The sequence below is a fragment of the Pyxicephalus adspersus genome, chromosome 7 (genome assembly GCF_032062135.1).
Source record: "Pyxicephalus adspersus chromosome 7, UCB_Pads_2.0, whole genome shotgun sequence".
NCBI classification, from domain to species: Eukaryota; Metazoa; Chordata; class Amphibia; order Anura; family Pyxicephalidae; genus Pyxicephalus; species Pyxicephalus adspersus.
Genome location: NC_092864.1, coordinates 6,489,271 through 6,503,116, shown reverse-complemented (window position 1 = coordinate 6,503,116; position 13,846 = coordinate 6,489,271). Strand labels below are relative to the sequence as shown.

Here is a 13,846-nt window from a genome sequence, read left to right as displayed (position 1 = left end):
CTGGGGATTTTCACTTGATTCAGTTTTTTAGCACCTAAACTTTTCACCCCTATATACTAACACATGTTATGCTATGAATGACTATAATGATTTTGAGTTTATTATAATAATTTATTTTATATGTTGGTTGTATGGTACCCTGGACAGACCTTGTTAAAAAAAACTAATGAAATACAAGCATGCTTCAATTTTCTATCAAACAATTTAGGAAGAATTCAGAGATATTCGATATAGTTTAAACTGGCTTCCTAACTTCCATATACTACTGAATCCTATTTGTCGATGTAATGGTATATCTCCAGCCATATCTAGGACAACTTACATTGTATATCATGCTGTGTGTAATAAAAGATATGAATAGAATCTATTTAAAATGCCCAAATAGTTTTTGTAATATTTTTAAAGTGAACAAACTTCAGTGTGTATGTAGTTTTAGCAGTTCAACAGTTTTATTTTTCAGAGAATTTGCCACATTCAGGTCACAGTTTATCTTCATGTATGGCCCAATCACACTGCAACCAAAGGCAGAGAGAACTTCATATCACAAAATGTAGGTCACAGTAAGGAGAAACTTTACACTGTTCAGCAGATAGTTGTATAGTCTCCTCAGTAATTAATGGGACAAAAACCTGAAGAGAATTGGGATGACGAATCTTCAGCATTGAAATCTTCCAGGACGGCTGAGTACTTGGTTCCCTTCTGCTTCATATTCTCTTTGCCACTGCATAGTACAGTAATGTTCTGTAAAAAGCTCTGCATAATACATTGGTGCTTTATAAACACTCAATGATTATTGATAATAATAATAATAATAATAATAATAATATTAATAATATTAGATCATGCCATTTTATTCAAACAAATGATTGAGTCTCACTCCAGATTTGGTTAGTGGAATTAGAATTCCCATTCTGTTCCCCGCTGTGATCCTCAATGGGTCCATTTGAACTAACCTGTTGCTTTGCCCCACAAGGATTGGTGGTAACATTATACACCATGTATGACTAGGTACATAATTTCTAATGGCAGTATTCTTGCTTGTAAGGCAATAAATAGAAATACAATAAACAGAAATGAAATAACCTAAATATAAAGGTATGAGAAAAGGTAGCCTTTACCATTATGAACATCTGCTTGTAAATAACGCTAGCCCTCTGGCTGGTATACATTTCCTCTGATTTTAGAGCTTTATAAGCCATTGACCTGAAAAAAGTATTTAACGTAAGGGGGTCCGATAATATTAGTACTAGCAAAAGTATAAGCCTTGCACAAGACATTCAAAGGAACGGTCCAGGCAAATGTGTCCTGCACTTTTAATTAGTAATCAAACAGTAAAAAACATTTTCAAATGTATATAATACCTTGTAAGAGCTGATATTATTACTTTGTTGCACATTGTCTGCGAGGAGGGCAGATCTGTCAGTAGACTCAAGTCCTCCCCCTACTGGCTGCCTGCAGAAAAAAACAGGGGGGTGGATACAAGACCAGTCTATCAAGGCTTTAGTGATTGGTCTTTGTTACAGGAAGCTCTTGTACTGAAGCTCTTGGACAAGGCTTTGTGCACAATTGGGCTATGAATTGGGCTGGAATCACATGAATTCCAGAATAGAAGGTTATCCCTTAAATGATCCTTACAAACAGGCAGTGTTATGTAGTAGGTCAGCCTTATTGCTTACATCAGACTCCTATAGCGGATCCGCATCAGGGACAGGTTGGTCCTGTGTACCATCAGACAGTGTTCCATGTCCTCATTCCTACCAATAAATATATTTTGGCTAGAACTCATACAAAGTTTCCTGTGTATAGCAGTTTGTGGTCTCTGGTGATTACATGGGAAAAGTGCCTTGGTCCATACCTTGAAATGTAAATACATTTGTTTGGATATTATAGCATTGCCATGTTCTAATAATTCACACAGAATATCACTCTGGGTTTACAGTCCCATTCATAGAAAGTTATTCCAATCCTATAGGACCCGTTCTTCTCTCTATTGGATTCTCCAGGCTGCCATGTTCCACTTTACAGATGAACTCTCCAGCCTGGTCTCTGCTGGATAAATAGGTAAAGGTCAGGGATGACAGACAGGACCAAGTCCTATCCTTCTGCCGTGTGGTCTGATTAGTGACTTTGTAATCCTTGTCAGACAGCTGTATTATGATGGGATCAGAGTCAGTTCCAGGTTCCTTCCTAAACCAGACCACATGCACAGGATCTGGGAAATACCTGGAGATCGTACAGGTCAGAGATACCTTCTTATTTTCTTCCAGTTTGGGAATTACAATCTCTCCAACATGAGGATGCCAGGGCAGGTCTGCAATACAATGTCACAATATTATTTTACCATATATGTTAACTATTATTTATATAGAGCCAACATATTATGCAGTGCTGTACAAAGTCCATAGTCATGTTACTAGCTGTCCCTCAAAGGAGCTCACAATCTAATATCCCTACCATAGTCATATGTCTCTAACACAGTCAAAGACCAATTACCTAACTGTATGTTTTCGAATTTGGAAGGAAAACAGAGTACCTGCAGGAAACCCATGCAAATACCGGGAAAACATGCAAACTCCATGCAGATAGTGTCTAACCCTGTGCTGCAAAGGTCAGAAAGCTAACCACTGAGCCAACCAAGTCACCACCTTGTAATAGCTGGCATCATCACTATGTTGTACATAGTCTGTGAGGAGGGCAGATCTGTCAGTAGGCTCAGGACTTCCCCCTACCAGACCAGTACCCATGTATAAAACAGGAAGGCACCAATGATTGGTCTCTATTACAAGAAACTCCTGTATTGTATTGTTTAGGCCAGCAAAAAGACAGAATGCCTGAGATATGTCATGCTGGATACAACACAAAAACCAAGATTCCAGTAAGGATACATATTTCTTTTAAAATATGTTTGTTTTACCTGGAGTTCATTAAAAAATACCCTAATATATATATATATATATATATATATATATATATATATATATATATATATATACTTTTTTTGGCCATAATTCTTCACTGTATACAGATTTCTTAAGTATATTAATTTCGTCCCAACTAAAGATCCTGCAAACAACAACACTTTCTGTTGCTGGCTGAAACTGTAAGCCATTGCTATACAATTAGAAGCACTAATGTTAGCCTGCCAGGCCGGAACCTTCAGTTGGCCCATTGGGCTGCAGATATGACAACCAGACCAGCAGACAACTTGAGAACTGCATTTAGGGGGCTATAAATATGGGTGTACATGGGTACATATGGTTCACTTTTACCACTAAGCTGCAGTGCAAAGATTTTACCCAGCCCTATAGAAAACTTTGCTGAATTCTGCAGCATGAAAGTGCATATGTGTGACTACTTTCTATAGGAAACTTCCCAATTTTTTTTTTTAAATCAATCTTTCCAGAGTTTCATACAATTTCTTCAATCAATGTTTTTACCTCTAATAGTCAGTGTTCTGGTCTCCAGGACATTCATGGATTCGTGTTTCCAGGTTACTGAGACTTTGAACTGATCAGTAAATGATGCCATGCTGGTGTCGCCAATACTGGTGACATCATATGTGAGATCTTTGTGGTGTTTGAAATGGTTCTTGTATGAGATCTCATAGTTTCTATCTTTATCTTCATATCTCCATTTTATTTCAATTTCTTCAGGGTAAAACTTCTGTAGGTTGAGAGTGAAGTAAACACGAGAAGAATCCCCCATAGTGATCTCTATAGGATCCACAAACTGGGGTATAGCTGGAATACACAAACAGTGCCTAAAGTTTAAATAATGTATGGTATATGATATGAACCTATATTAAACAATATGTATCCATCATTTTCTTACTTACATAAAAATAAACTCCCTAATAGTCAAAAATTATATAAACCCACTTTGTGTGCGCCTAATGTTTTTGCAAACCCAGTCATTACCATACAAATGTGGCAGTGACAACATCACTGAGAGAAGAGCTGGGACCTAGCAGACCCACCTGCTATAGGCTGCCTGCACAGAACTACAGGAAGGGGCGGAGACAAGACAGAGAGTGGCAGTGATTGGTCTTTATTACAGGAAACTTCTGCACAGGGGAAATCTTCCAGACTGAATTACTGCAAAGATGTGAAACAAAGCTCACCATGATTTAAGTAAGAATACACATGGCTTCATACAGACTATTTGTTTATCCTGAAAGTTCAGGTTTACCTTATAAAATATGGAAACATTAAGGAGTAAATACTTGAAATATAACATAAACCTTCATGCTTAGTTTCAGTTAATTTGGTCAATTACCAGTAAAAAATAGAATTATAGTTTTTAAAAGAGATATTTAAAGTATAAAAGACCCAGCTCACATTACTAGACTTTTAGTGGTATTGTAATTAACGTAATTTTCCCCAGCATAAAAAACGCCACAAGAAATGAGAAGAGAATCTTCCATGTCCATGTGTTTGGTACAGGCAGTAACTCGTTTCTCTATATACACATTTGTTGTAACTCCATTGCTTGGCCAGCTTTCCTTCTAATATGGAAGAAGACTGACCAATGGGTATATTTAAAAATCTGTATGTAAAGCTCAATAATTTTTTAGAAAGTATTTGTAAGAATTGTAACCTATTTTAGATTTTGCTATCTGTACCCACACTTTAGATATTTACCATCGGAAATGGAACAAAGTTAGTGGCAGAGTCTGTGCTTACCTAGAACATTTGCATTGAACTGATTGAGACCTTTTACCACTCAGTAATGACCAAATACAAAAGTCTGGCAAATTCATAAAAATACTCTTCCAGTGAATCTGTCTAACTCTCAGGTGTATTTGTTGCTTGTTGCTTGGAATGCAATGCTTGTGATGTGTGTTTTATTTCAATGTAAAGACTCACCCTTTACAACAAGTCTTGCAGTTTTTTTCTCAATGGGTCTTTCCAGAGTTGGGTGTTCCACCCTACAGATATATTCTGCCCCCTGGTGGATGGTCAGTTTAGGGATGATGATTAGACTGGCTGTACAGCTGTATGTGTTATCAGCTTCTCTCTTTGGTATTACTGTACAGCTGACCGTATTATCAATATCTTCACATAGCTCCTGATCCTCACTTCTTCGTAGCCAGGTCACAGTGATAGCATCAGGAAAATACTCAGAGATATTACACTGCAGGGTGAGTGGGGTGTCATGGAATACGCTGGGTGTCTGTATGTCTTCCACTACTGGATTCCATGCATATTCTAAAGAAATAAATACACTTTAGAGATACAGTAAGATTTGATCTGCAACATCTCTAACTTACAAACTTTGACATTTTGGGACTAGTAGCAGCTATCTGGGTTCAGTGGACCTACTCACCCCGACTCAAAGTCATCCCATACCAGAACCTCATTCCATATTACAACCAACGGTTCATGTTTTAAGTCTTGATGGCTGATCCAGATGCTTTAAGGTGATCATACCATGTCTTTTTGACAGTAGATTGGAATTATATTTTTTCTGATATACTTAGTATTGGGCTGGTGTAAGCATTGCTCAGATCAGATCTGAGTTTGTTGTTCCTCATCTCCTTCTTGCTGTTTAGTATTAAGGTCCATTGACTATATAGGGGGCCTCAGACTATTCTTAACTCGTACTTTTCAATGCATTCGAGATAACTCTGATAATACACGGAGAAACCTCATGCAACCCACCTGAGTCTCTTATAGACAGATCTTTATAGCCCGGTGTCTGCAGAGATTTATGTTCCCAGCTCACTCGTACTTTGAATTCTGGATCCTTCAGGAGCTCTTCAGGAATACAGACTTCAGTCTGCACACTATATGTCCCATCGGGATCTTCTGTAAATGTCTCTTTGGATGATAAGGCTTCATGTGACTCCCCCACTCCATGTGTCCACCTGAGTTTGATATCTCTGGGATAAAATTTCTCCAGAGTGACCGAATACTTCAACATTCCAGGAACAAGTAAATTTCTTGATACCGGCTGTAACAGTTGAGGCCTAGCTAAGAAGTATTAGATATAATATAAACATTAATATTAATACAGTGACATGAAGGATATAAGATAACTATACTTTGGAATTCATATTCCCTGTAAATAAACCTAAACCTAATTTTTTCTAGGAGATGGAGAAGACTGTTGGCTGAATTTACTTTTTTGACATGTTAAACTATTGTTGTATACTTGAAATAAATTATTAGTTCTATGGCAGGAAGTCCAACAGTTTAAATGCCGGGGGAGCAAATTATTCTCTGCAACAATTCCAGCAAAGAACACAAGGATGGCAAGTTTGACTGAACTTATCCCTAAAACTTCCTTTGGTATTTAGGAAAACTTTTGCTACCTAAAAAATTGCCGAAACTGGTCTAACCCAATGTACCTGATTTATTAAAGCTCTCCAAGACTATAGAGAATAGACTATTGGAGGATCTGGATGAACCAGTAAACAATAACTTATTTATTTAAAAATCATTGCTAGCTGTCAAACCGATTCAATCCTGGACTAGATGCATTCTAGGTTTGCTGGATCACCTAGGTTCTCTCATGATCTTCCCCAGCTTTAATAAATCAGATAAATCTGTTTATTTTGTGACGGCTTTAAAGGACTAAGGCAGCGGTCGCCTACCCGAAAAATCCCATTTGGAGGGGGCACCGGCCAGAGCCATGGAGCACATCCTCTGTACGGATTGCAGGCTTAGAGAAGTGGGTGGGTTGTGTCTCAGGACACCGACTCTGGTCTGAGCCTGTGATGGGAGAGTGGGCGAGTTCAGACATCATGATGTCATTCAGGGGGAAGGTTCTTCCCCTTTGAGTGACACACAGCCCCCCTGTGCATGCGCTCCCTGGAACTGGTAAACTTAGTGGTCCCTGGGTCCAAAAAGGTTGGCGACCACTGGTCTAAGGGGGTTGTTTATAAATATTTTCACATATGATTTACACAACTTTTACACATTCAAGGCTGCACTGTGCTTAGAGGAAGTCCCGTGGGTCGGTTACGCGCCGCATACCAGCTGATGTCTTCCGTGCTCATGGCTGCATACGCGGGAGTTGATGGATACTGATCAGAACACTGCTATCTTGATCAGCTGTTTGCAAGCGCCCCCCCCCCCCCCCGAATTCACTCAACTTTAACCTTGCTTAAAAAAATTTTAGACCCCATAATGTACTCTAGTACATATGTGACATTGACTAAAATACCATAATAAATCGTGTTCTGGCAAACCAAGAGAGAGCAGTGTCACAGATACCAATGGAGTGCATGATTTGTATTAGAAGGGGGAGATCAACAGTGTCAAAAGCAGAGGAAAGATCAAGGAGAAGGAGCAGGAAGTTGCCTTGAGACTTAGCTCTGATGAGGTCATTGTCCACTTTAGTAAGGGCTGTTTCAGTGGAGTGGGCAGCTCTAAAACCAGACTGGAGGGGGTCAAGGAGAAAGTTGGTGCTCAGGTAATGAGTGAGTCTTTTGTAGACAAGGTATAGCCTTAGAAAGAAAAGGTATGGCCAGTGAGCAGGTGACTGGATAACTCTAAGGGTTCTGCTAAATGATTTTCACATATGATTCACACAAAGTTTACCAGTAATCCTTGTGTGAAAACCTTTTTAAAAACAACAGGTTATAAAGAGTGAGCATAGGCATCTGGATAAAATTATTTCTATTTGAAAGCTATCACACCTATAATACACAACAGTAACCATAAGATATTGATGTATTAATAAACATTCCTCACCATGAATAACTCTGCACTGAAATGTTTTATCTTTCTTCTCTTTTCCACAGCTATATCTACAGATGAAGGTGACATCTTTGTGTTTGGCCACACAAGGTCTGAACTTCAGTGAAGATGTGTAGTTTGTCCCGTCTCTACATGAAATGATTCCATATTGGGTGTCCAGCAGTCTCTCCTCTTCCTCTTTATCTCCATCACCAAACTTTGGTATCTCATTGACCTCTCCGCCTCTCTTCTCCAGCCAGGTCACACTTATTTTCTCTGGACACTTGATGACTCTGCAGCATAGAGAAGTTTCTTCTCCAGCTATCAGCTTGGTAGGACCTTCGATGTCCAATACTGTGAAAACTTTCATATCTGCAAATTCATTTATTACAATATGTGCTTAGTTACTTCCTCTATTAGAGTAAAATTCGAACTCTTATCATGTTTTTAAACAATACAAACTTGTCCAAAAAGATGATGTTATAACATATAGAGTAAATAATTTCAAAAAATGTTTAGCATTTTTTTTTTTAATCTGTTGCAAGTTTTCTTACATGGAGGTCTTGCCAGTAATTGAACTTCCAAATACAAGGATGACAATGCAAAGCCACTGTTTTGGAATTACCAGCATTTTGTCATCATACAATGCATACTTATGGAAACAGCTGCTAATTGTATAGCTGTGGCTTAGAGTTCTCACAGTGAAAAAGGAAGTAGTATTACCAGCAGGATCTCCAGGTTAGAAACTTTGCAAAACACTCACAAAAATGATTTGCTTCATTTTAAAGAGCAAATCACAGTGTTAAACACCTTGAAAATTAGATTTAGGATGTATATACATTTGCATTATTGATATAACTTATACATTTATTATAATCACTTAATGAAAATTTAGAAAGGACAAAATATTCATTTAGAAACTTTTCATACATAAAAATACTGCAATATGCAGAGTATTATTGTGTATTACCTTTTCTTCGGGCTTTTCGTTTCCACATAAGGTACCCAATCACAGCTGCAATCACAATCAAAACCAGGGTAACACAGACTGCAGTGATCACACTGGATGACGATTCTGTACATGTAAAATAAGATAAAGTAAAGACAAGAAAATGTTTTTTAACACATCCTCTGAATCAGAGTTTACATGACTCTGGTAGAATTGAGCACCGAAAAAAAGGGTGGTAGGGATGAAAGAACAATTTTACTCCTACTGGCAAACTACCCAATAAACCAAATAAAACACCAATCATCAGTGTTACCATGGGATTATTTTGAACACAAAAATAATAAACATCACACTATTCTTATAACAAAATAGAATTAACATCAGAAGTAATGCAGGTCCTTGACAGCACCCCCAGATGCACACACAATTCACAATTGGTTACAGTGCCTTTAATGATAGTTATTGATGAATGTTTCCATATCTGAGTTTCATGTTAAGTCAAGTGAACTTAAAATACCTTGTTACCAGCCAGCTTCCCATGTTCTCCTCATCTTCCTGTTTTTCTCAGCAATTTTCTCATTGGGTGCAGATCCATGATAATTTTGTTTGACATGTGCAGGTAAATCCCATCTCAGGGCAAAATGCCAAACCTCCCTTCCCATCCATCCCACCCATTCCTTAAACCTCACTTTCTGCCTGGACTCCACCACTGCAGAGGTGCCCATGCTGGCTGTGAGTAAAAAATGGAATTTAGGCATCCCTGGCTAGCATGCCCACAACCTAGATCTGCCTTAACAGTTGTAGCTATATATATATATTTGCTATCAAGACTTAAATTAAACACAACTAATATATTGGGAAGAGGACCAGGCTGGTCTTGTATTTAGCGAGCTTCTGACAAAGGAAGGCTGTGCTCCCACTCCTCACAAGCTGTGCATACAACAGTGAATAACAATCACATGTCCACTTGAGTATAAAAAAGGCATTTCAAACATTTCTGTATTGTTTTTCCTTAAACCTAAAAAATATTTTGTAGACAATCCAATTCATCCAATAAAAACACCATGAAATGAGTTACAAAATTTGGCACCTTTAGGGTCTTGATTCTACCGTGACAAGAAACTTCCTGACTACGCCCCCACCCTTTTCACTCATTCTAAGGGTAGAAGGAAAGGACAAATGTTTCCCTTGGGTCTGTTCCCTACTGGGTCCACAATGTCCAAATAAGAGTGTCTCCCCCATATTTCTTTTTGTCTTGACAAGGGTCATGGATGATTATTCATACCTTCATAGATAAGCTTGAAGTCCTTCTGCAGAGGCTCTTGTAGAGAGTCATGTTGGATTCTACAGGAAAATATGTTATCATCATTGGTTGGTGTGATTGTCACGGTGCTGTTCACTTGGTATGTTCCATCGTTATACAGTTTTGGTTTTCCTATTAAAGGATTTCTCAGGATCTCTCCATCTCTATACCAGGTTATTGCGATATCCGGAGGGTAGAATCCAGTGGCCATACAGGTCAGGGTGTTCTCTGTATTTCTCCTGACCTTGGTGCCAAGTATAGAGAGTAGAGGCTTGGCTGCAGGGAGAACAGATACAGTTTATGTAGGGTGATGTACATACTATTCAGGCACTGATACTCAGCGTTGGATCTAAAGGTATGTTATTGCTCTTTTTAGTTTTTAATAGAGTAGGGAAAGATTAGATCCCATGTGAGATTTTAATTGCTACTACTTTAAATCTGCAGCATTCCTAAAATTTATACCTGGATATGATGAAGGTTCTAGTTTATTCACTTATTGTTATGGGATGAAAATAATCTTCCAGCTGTCTTCTCATGTTGCCACCCTATTACATGCCCAATTGATAAGGACTACAAGTGATCATGCTGACATACATTAAAGCAGACCTGAACTCAAAAGTTTTTACTTTGAGGTAAACAACCCTTTTACATAAAGTAAAGATATCTTTTTTTTCTGTTTTTTTTTAATAAATGCAACACCCTTTTTGTCTGAATGGATGTGCAGTGCCTCCCGGGATACCTACGTCACACATCTCGGGAGGCTCTTGGGTGCTCATTCTGCATATGCCAGATTGCATTTTCCTTCACTAAGGGTAAAGAGATGCTGATCTCAAACATGTGCAGTCCCCTTTTTTCCCCTTTACAGCAGGCTACATCACCCAATCTCGCACCTGCGCATTGCGGGATCAGGTGACAAAGCCAGAAGAAGGAAGAAGACTGGGAATGGCAGTGCCCAATGCTTTCTGATCGCCAGGATGAAGAAGAATTCCAGGATAGCATGGGACATGATCGAGGAAAGCTCAATCATGATCAAGGGATCTGCAGGATTAAGGGTAAGCAGGCATGGCCCACTGTTGCCATTAGAAAGCTGGTCAAGCACAACAATGTGCAGCTTGCACTGGAGCAAATGTGTGTGGACAGAAAGTGACTGAAAAGAAAAAAGCAGAACTAAGATGAAAAAAATATGCCACACAGTGTTTTAGTGCACACATGTAATATTACAATTAGATTTACATAAAACTCCATGGCAATTTTATGGTAGATATCTTACTGTGTTTGTCAAAATCTATCCCTGAACCCAGTGCTTGCTAGCATTTACCATTTTCACCAACTTGGTGCTCTTACCTAGCACTTCAAATGACAACTCCTTCTCCTTCTTCTCAGGACTGTAGATGACCGCACACGTATAGATCCCCCCATCGGAGATGGTCACGTTGGATACGCGTAGTGAGGCATTTCCTTTCTCCAGGGAGTTCACACTTAGGGACATCCTGGGATCTTGAGAGAAGAAACCTTTGTAATCATATTTCAGGATATTTTTTCCCTGGAAAGTCCATAATATGGCCAGGAAGTTGAGATCCAGCGGAAGCTTGTCCACTGAGAAAGTGCAGGTAAGGACTGTGTCATTGGCAACAAGGGTCCTTTGTGGTGAAGGTGCAAAGACATCCAAAGCAGCATCTATTGAAACACATCAACAGGTAGGGTTATGAAAATTAATACTCAAGAAATGCATGCATTCTGGTACACAAGGTGGGGGGAAATCTACAAACTTCCTACAAAGTTGTCACAGGAATAACAGGAAAACTTCTAATAGAGGGAATCAGGAAATAATAGCCGAATAGGGAACATTTGTTAAATAAAAATTGAGAGCAAAGTGAGATCACTGGATGTATATACACCTACACAATCTTAAGAGATCACATGGAACATTTACAAAGGCAAAAGCATTTACAAAACCATTTTTTTTTCACACAAAAAGCACATAGACGTGCATAGCCCTTTAAAACTGAGAGCGCCTGCATTATCTCTACAAAGTTAATCATCTGGTCACGGGATCATAGGATAGGTTCAAGTGCAATAAATTCCTGTAACTTTAGTTCCCCTTTATTAAAACTTCACATGTTTTTTTATACAAAGGTCACATTGCTGAAATGCGAGTTAATATTTGTCCTGTAACTGTAAACTCACTGTCACAACTGCATTTTATTTACTTTATTGTAAAACTGAGTCTTCTTATGGTCAAACATAAACTGGTCATACACAGGGCGATTTTCTTCTCTTTATCACTTGAATCAATTGTGAATATTTCTGAACTGCATCAACCAAAAGTGACTGACATTGAAAGTAGAGCTAGATTAACTATGGCTGGAATGAAAAGTACATTGGTGTTTCCTTCTTTCTTCTTTAGATATCTATCTATAGTTAGATTCTGTTGTATGCCAGCTCCCAATGGTAAGTAGAAAAGTTTAAATAAAAAAGATGTAATAGAAGGTTTTTTTGTGACAAAGAAGTTTATAGATAAATATGTATATTGATACAAACATTTTATAGAAAAGACATCAATTGTTTAGTGGCGTATGTAAAGTTTATTTCTAAATAGGTTTCTCCTAACTAATACAAGTGATTTCCAACAAATGAAGAAAAACAAATATACACCATAAAGTAAAATATTTATCTCTGGTCCCAACATGTTTCGCCCCCTTCCTCAGGGGGTAGTGACCAATTAGCTATTATGTAAAAACATATCATATAGGTGATGTCCGATTTATCAACAAATCATAAAAAAAATATACGCAGTATACAAAGATTTGCATTAGTTACCCTAGATAAGTGCATAGCTGTTACAAAATGATGATTCACTAGGGCAGAGGTAAGCAAACTCTGGCATTTAGGTCAGGTACAGCCTAGCCAGTATTCCAGTCTGGCCTAATGCTCCCTAGTTATTTATTGTGGGATCCGGCCTAATTAAAATTGTTGCGTTATCGCAAGTTCCTCGCAATATCATCAATCTCATTGAGTTTCCGCACAGTAACCCCAGCTACCAGCAACGCACAGCTACCAGTCTCTGGAAAGTTGACCTCGAACGTTGTGTCTTCAACCCTGAATTGACTGACAAATTATTCTTCGTCCAATACGGCAACAAAGCCCTGTGTTTATTCTGCAACAACACCAACAGCACTTTCAAACGGTCAAATCTCAAGTGGCATTTCAATGCCAAGCATGCGCACACGTACAGAGACTACACTGCGGATGAGCGGAAGACTGAGGCCGCTCGCACAGTTGGAAAAAACCTTTCCTTGGACACCTTGTTTCTTCTGACCTAGTGTGCGTTCTTGACCTCCTGAAATGGCCTAGTAGTCCAAAAAGTTTGCTGACCCCTGCACTAGGGTAATAAAAAAGAGATAAAGAAGAGAGATTAGGGCTATGGATTGGAAGGAATAGGAAGGTAAGTATATGTGAGAGGTATAGGTATAGGTAAAGAAAGATGTTAAAAATTATTGTTATAAAGGTAACATATATTTTGGACAATAATTCTCAATCAATCTATTAATATTACTAATAAACTGGATTTATATAGCGCCAACATATTACGCACATTAAATAGGGATTGCAAATGACAGACTAATACAGACAGTGATAAAGGAGGAGAGGACCCTGCCCCAAAGAGCTTACAATCTACTAGGTGGGGGAATTTCACACACAATAGGATGGGAAATATGTAGTGGTGGGAAGTAGTGATGGTTTCAAAAGACAGAAGAAGATGGGTAGGCAAGTTTTAAAAAATGGGTTTTGAGCGCTCTTTTAAATAAGCAGAAAGTAGAAGCAAGCCGAATAGGACGAGGAAGACCATTCCAGAGAGTTAGGGCAGCTCTAGAGAAGTCTTGTATCCGTGCGTGTGATGAGGTTATGAGT

The 13,846-nt window shown here is 38.5% G+C and overlaps 1 protein-coding gene across 1 annotated transcript in view; it reads right to left on the bottom strand.

Annotated features, from left to right (window-relative positions):
• Positions 1 to 430: 430 nt before the first annotated feature.
• The window catches only part of LOC140334987 (uncharacterized), a 23,746-nt gene continuing 10,330 nt past the window's right edge, over positions 431 to 13,846 (bottom strand). The window contains exons 2-9 of the mRNA XM_072417306.1: positions 11,279 to 11,611; positions 9,917 to 10,210; positions 8,653 to 8,757; positions 7,698 to 8,054; positions 5,661 to 5,972; positions 4,866 to 5,207; positions 3,438 to 3,740; positions 431 to 2,311 (exon numbers count right to left, since the gene is read on the bottom strand). Coding sequence (XP_072273407.1) covers positions 1,956 to 2,311; positions 3,438 to 3,740; positions 4,866 to 5,207; positions 5,661 to 5,972; positions 7,698 to 8,054; positions 8,653 to 8,757; positions 9,917 to 10,210; positions 11,279 to 11,611 — 2,402 coding nt within the window. The 3' untranslated portion in view covers positions 431 to 1,955. The remainder of the gene's footprint in view (positions 2,312 to 3,437; positions 3,741 to 4,865; positions 5,208 to 5,660; positions 5,973 to 7,697; positions 8,055 to 8,652; positions 8,758 to 9,916; positions 10,211 to 11,278; positions 11,612 to 13,846) is intronic.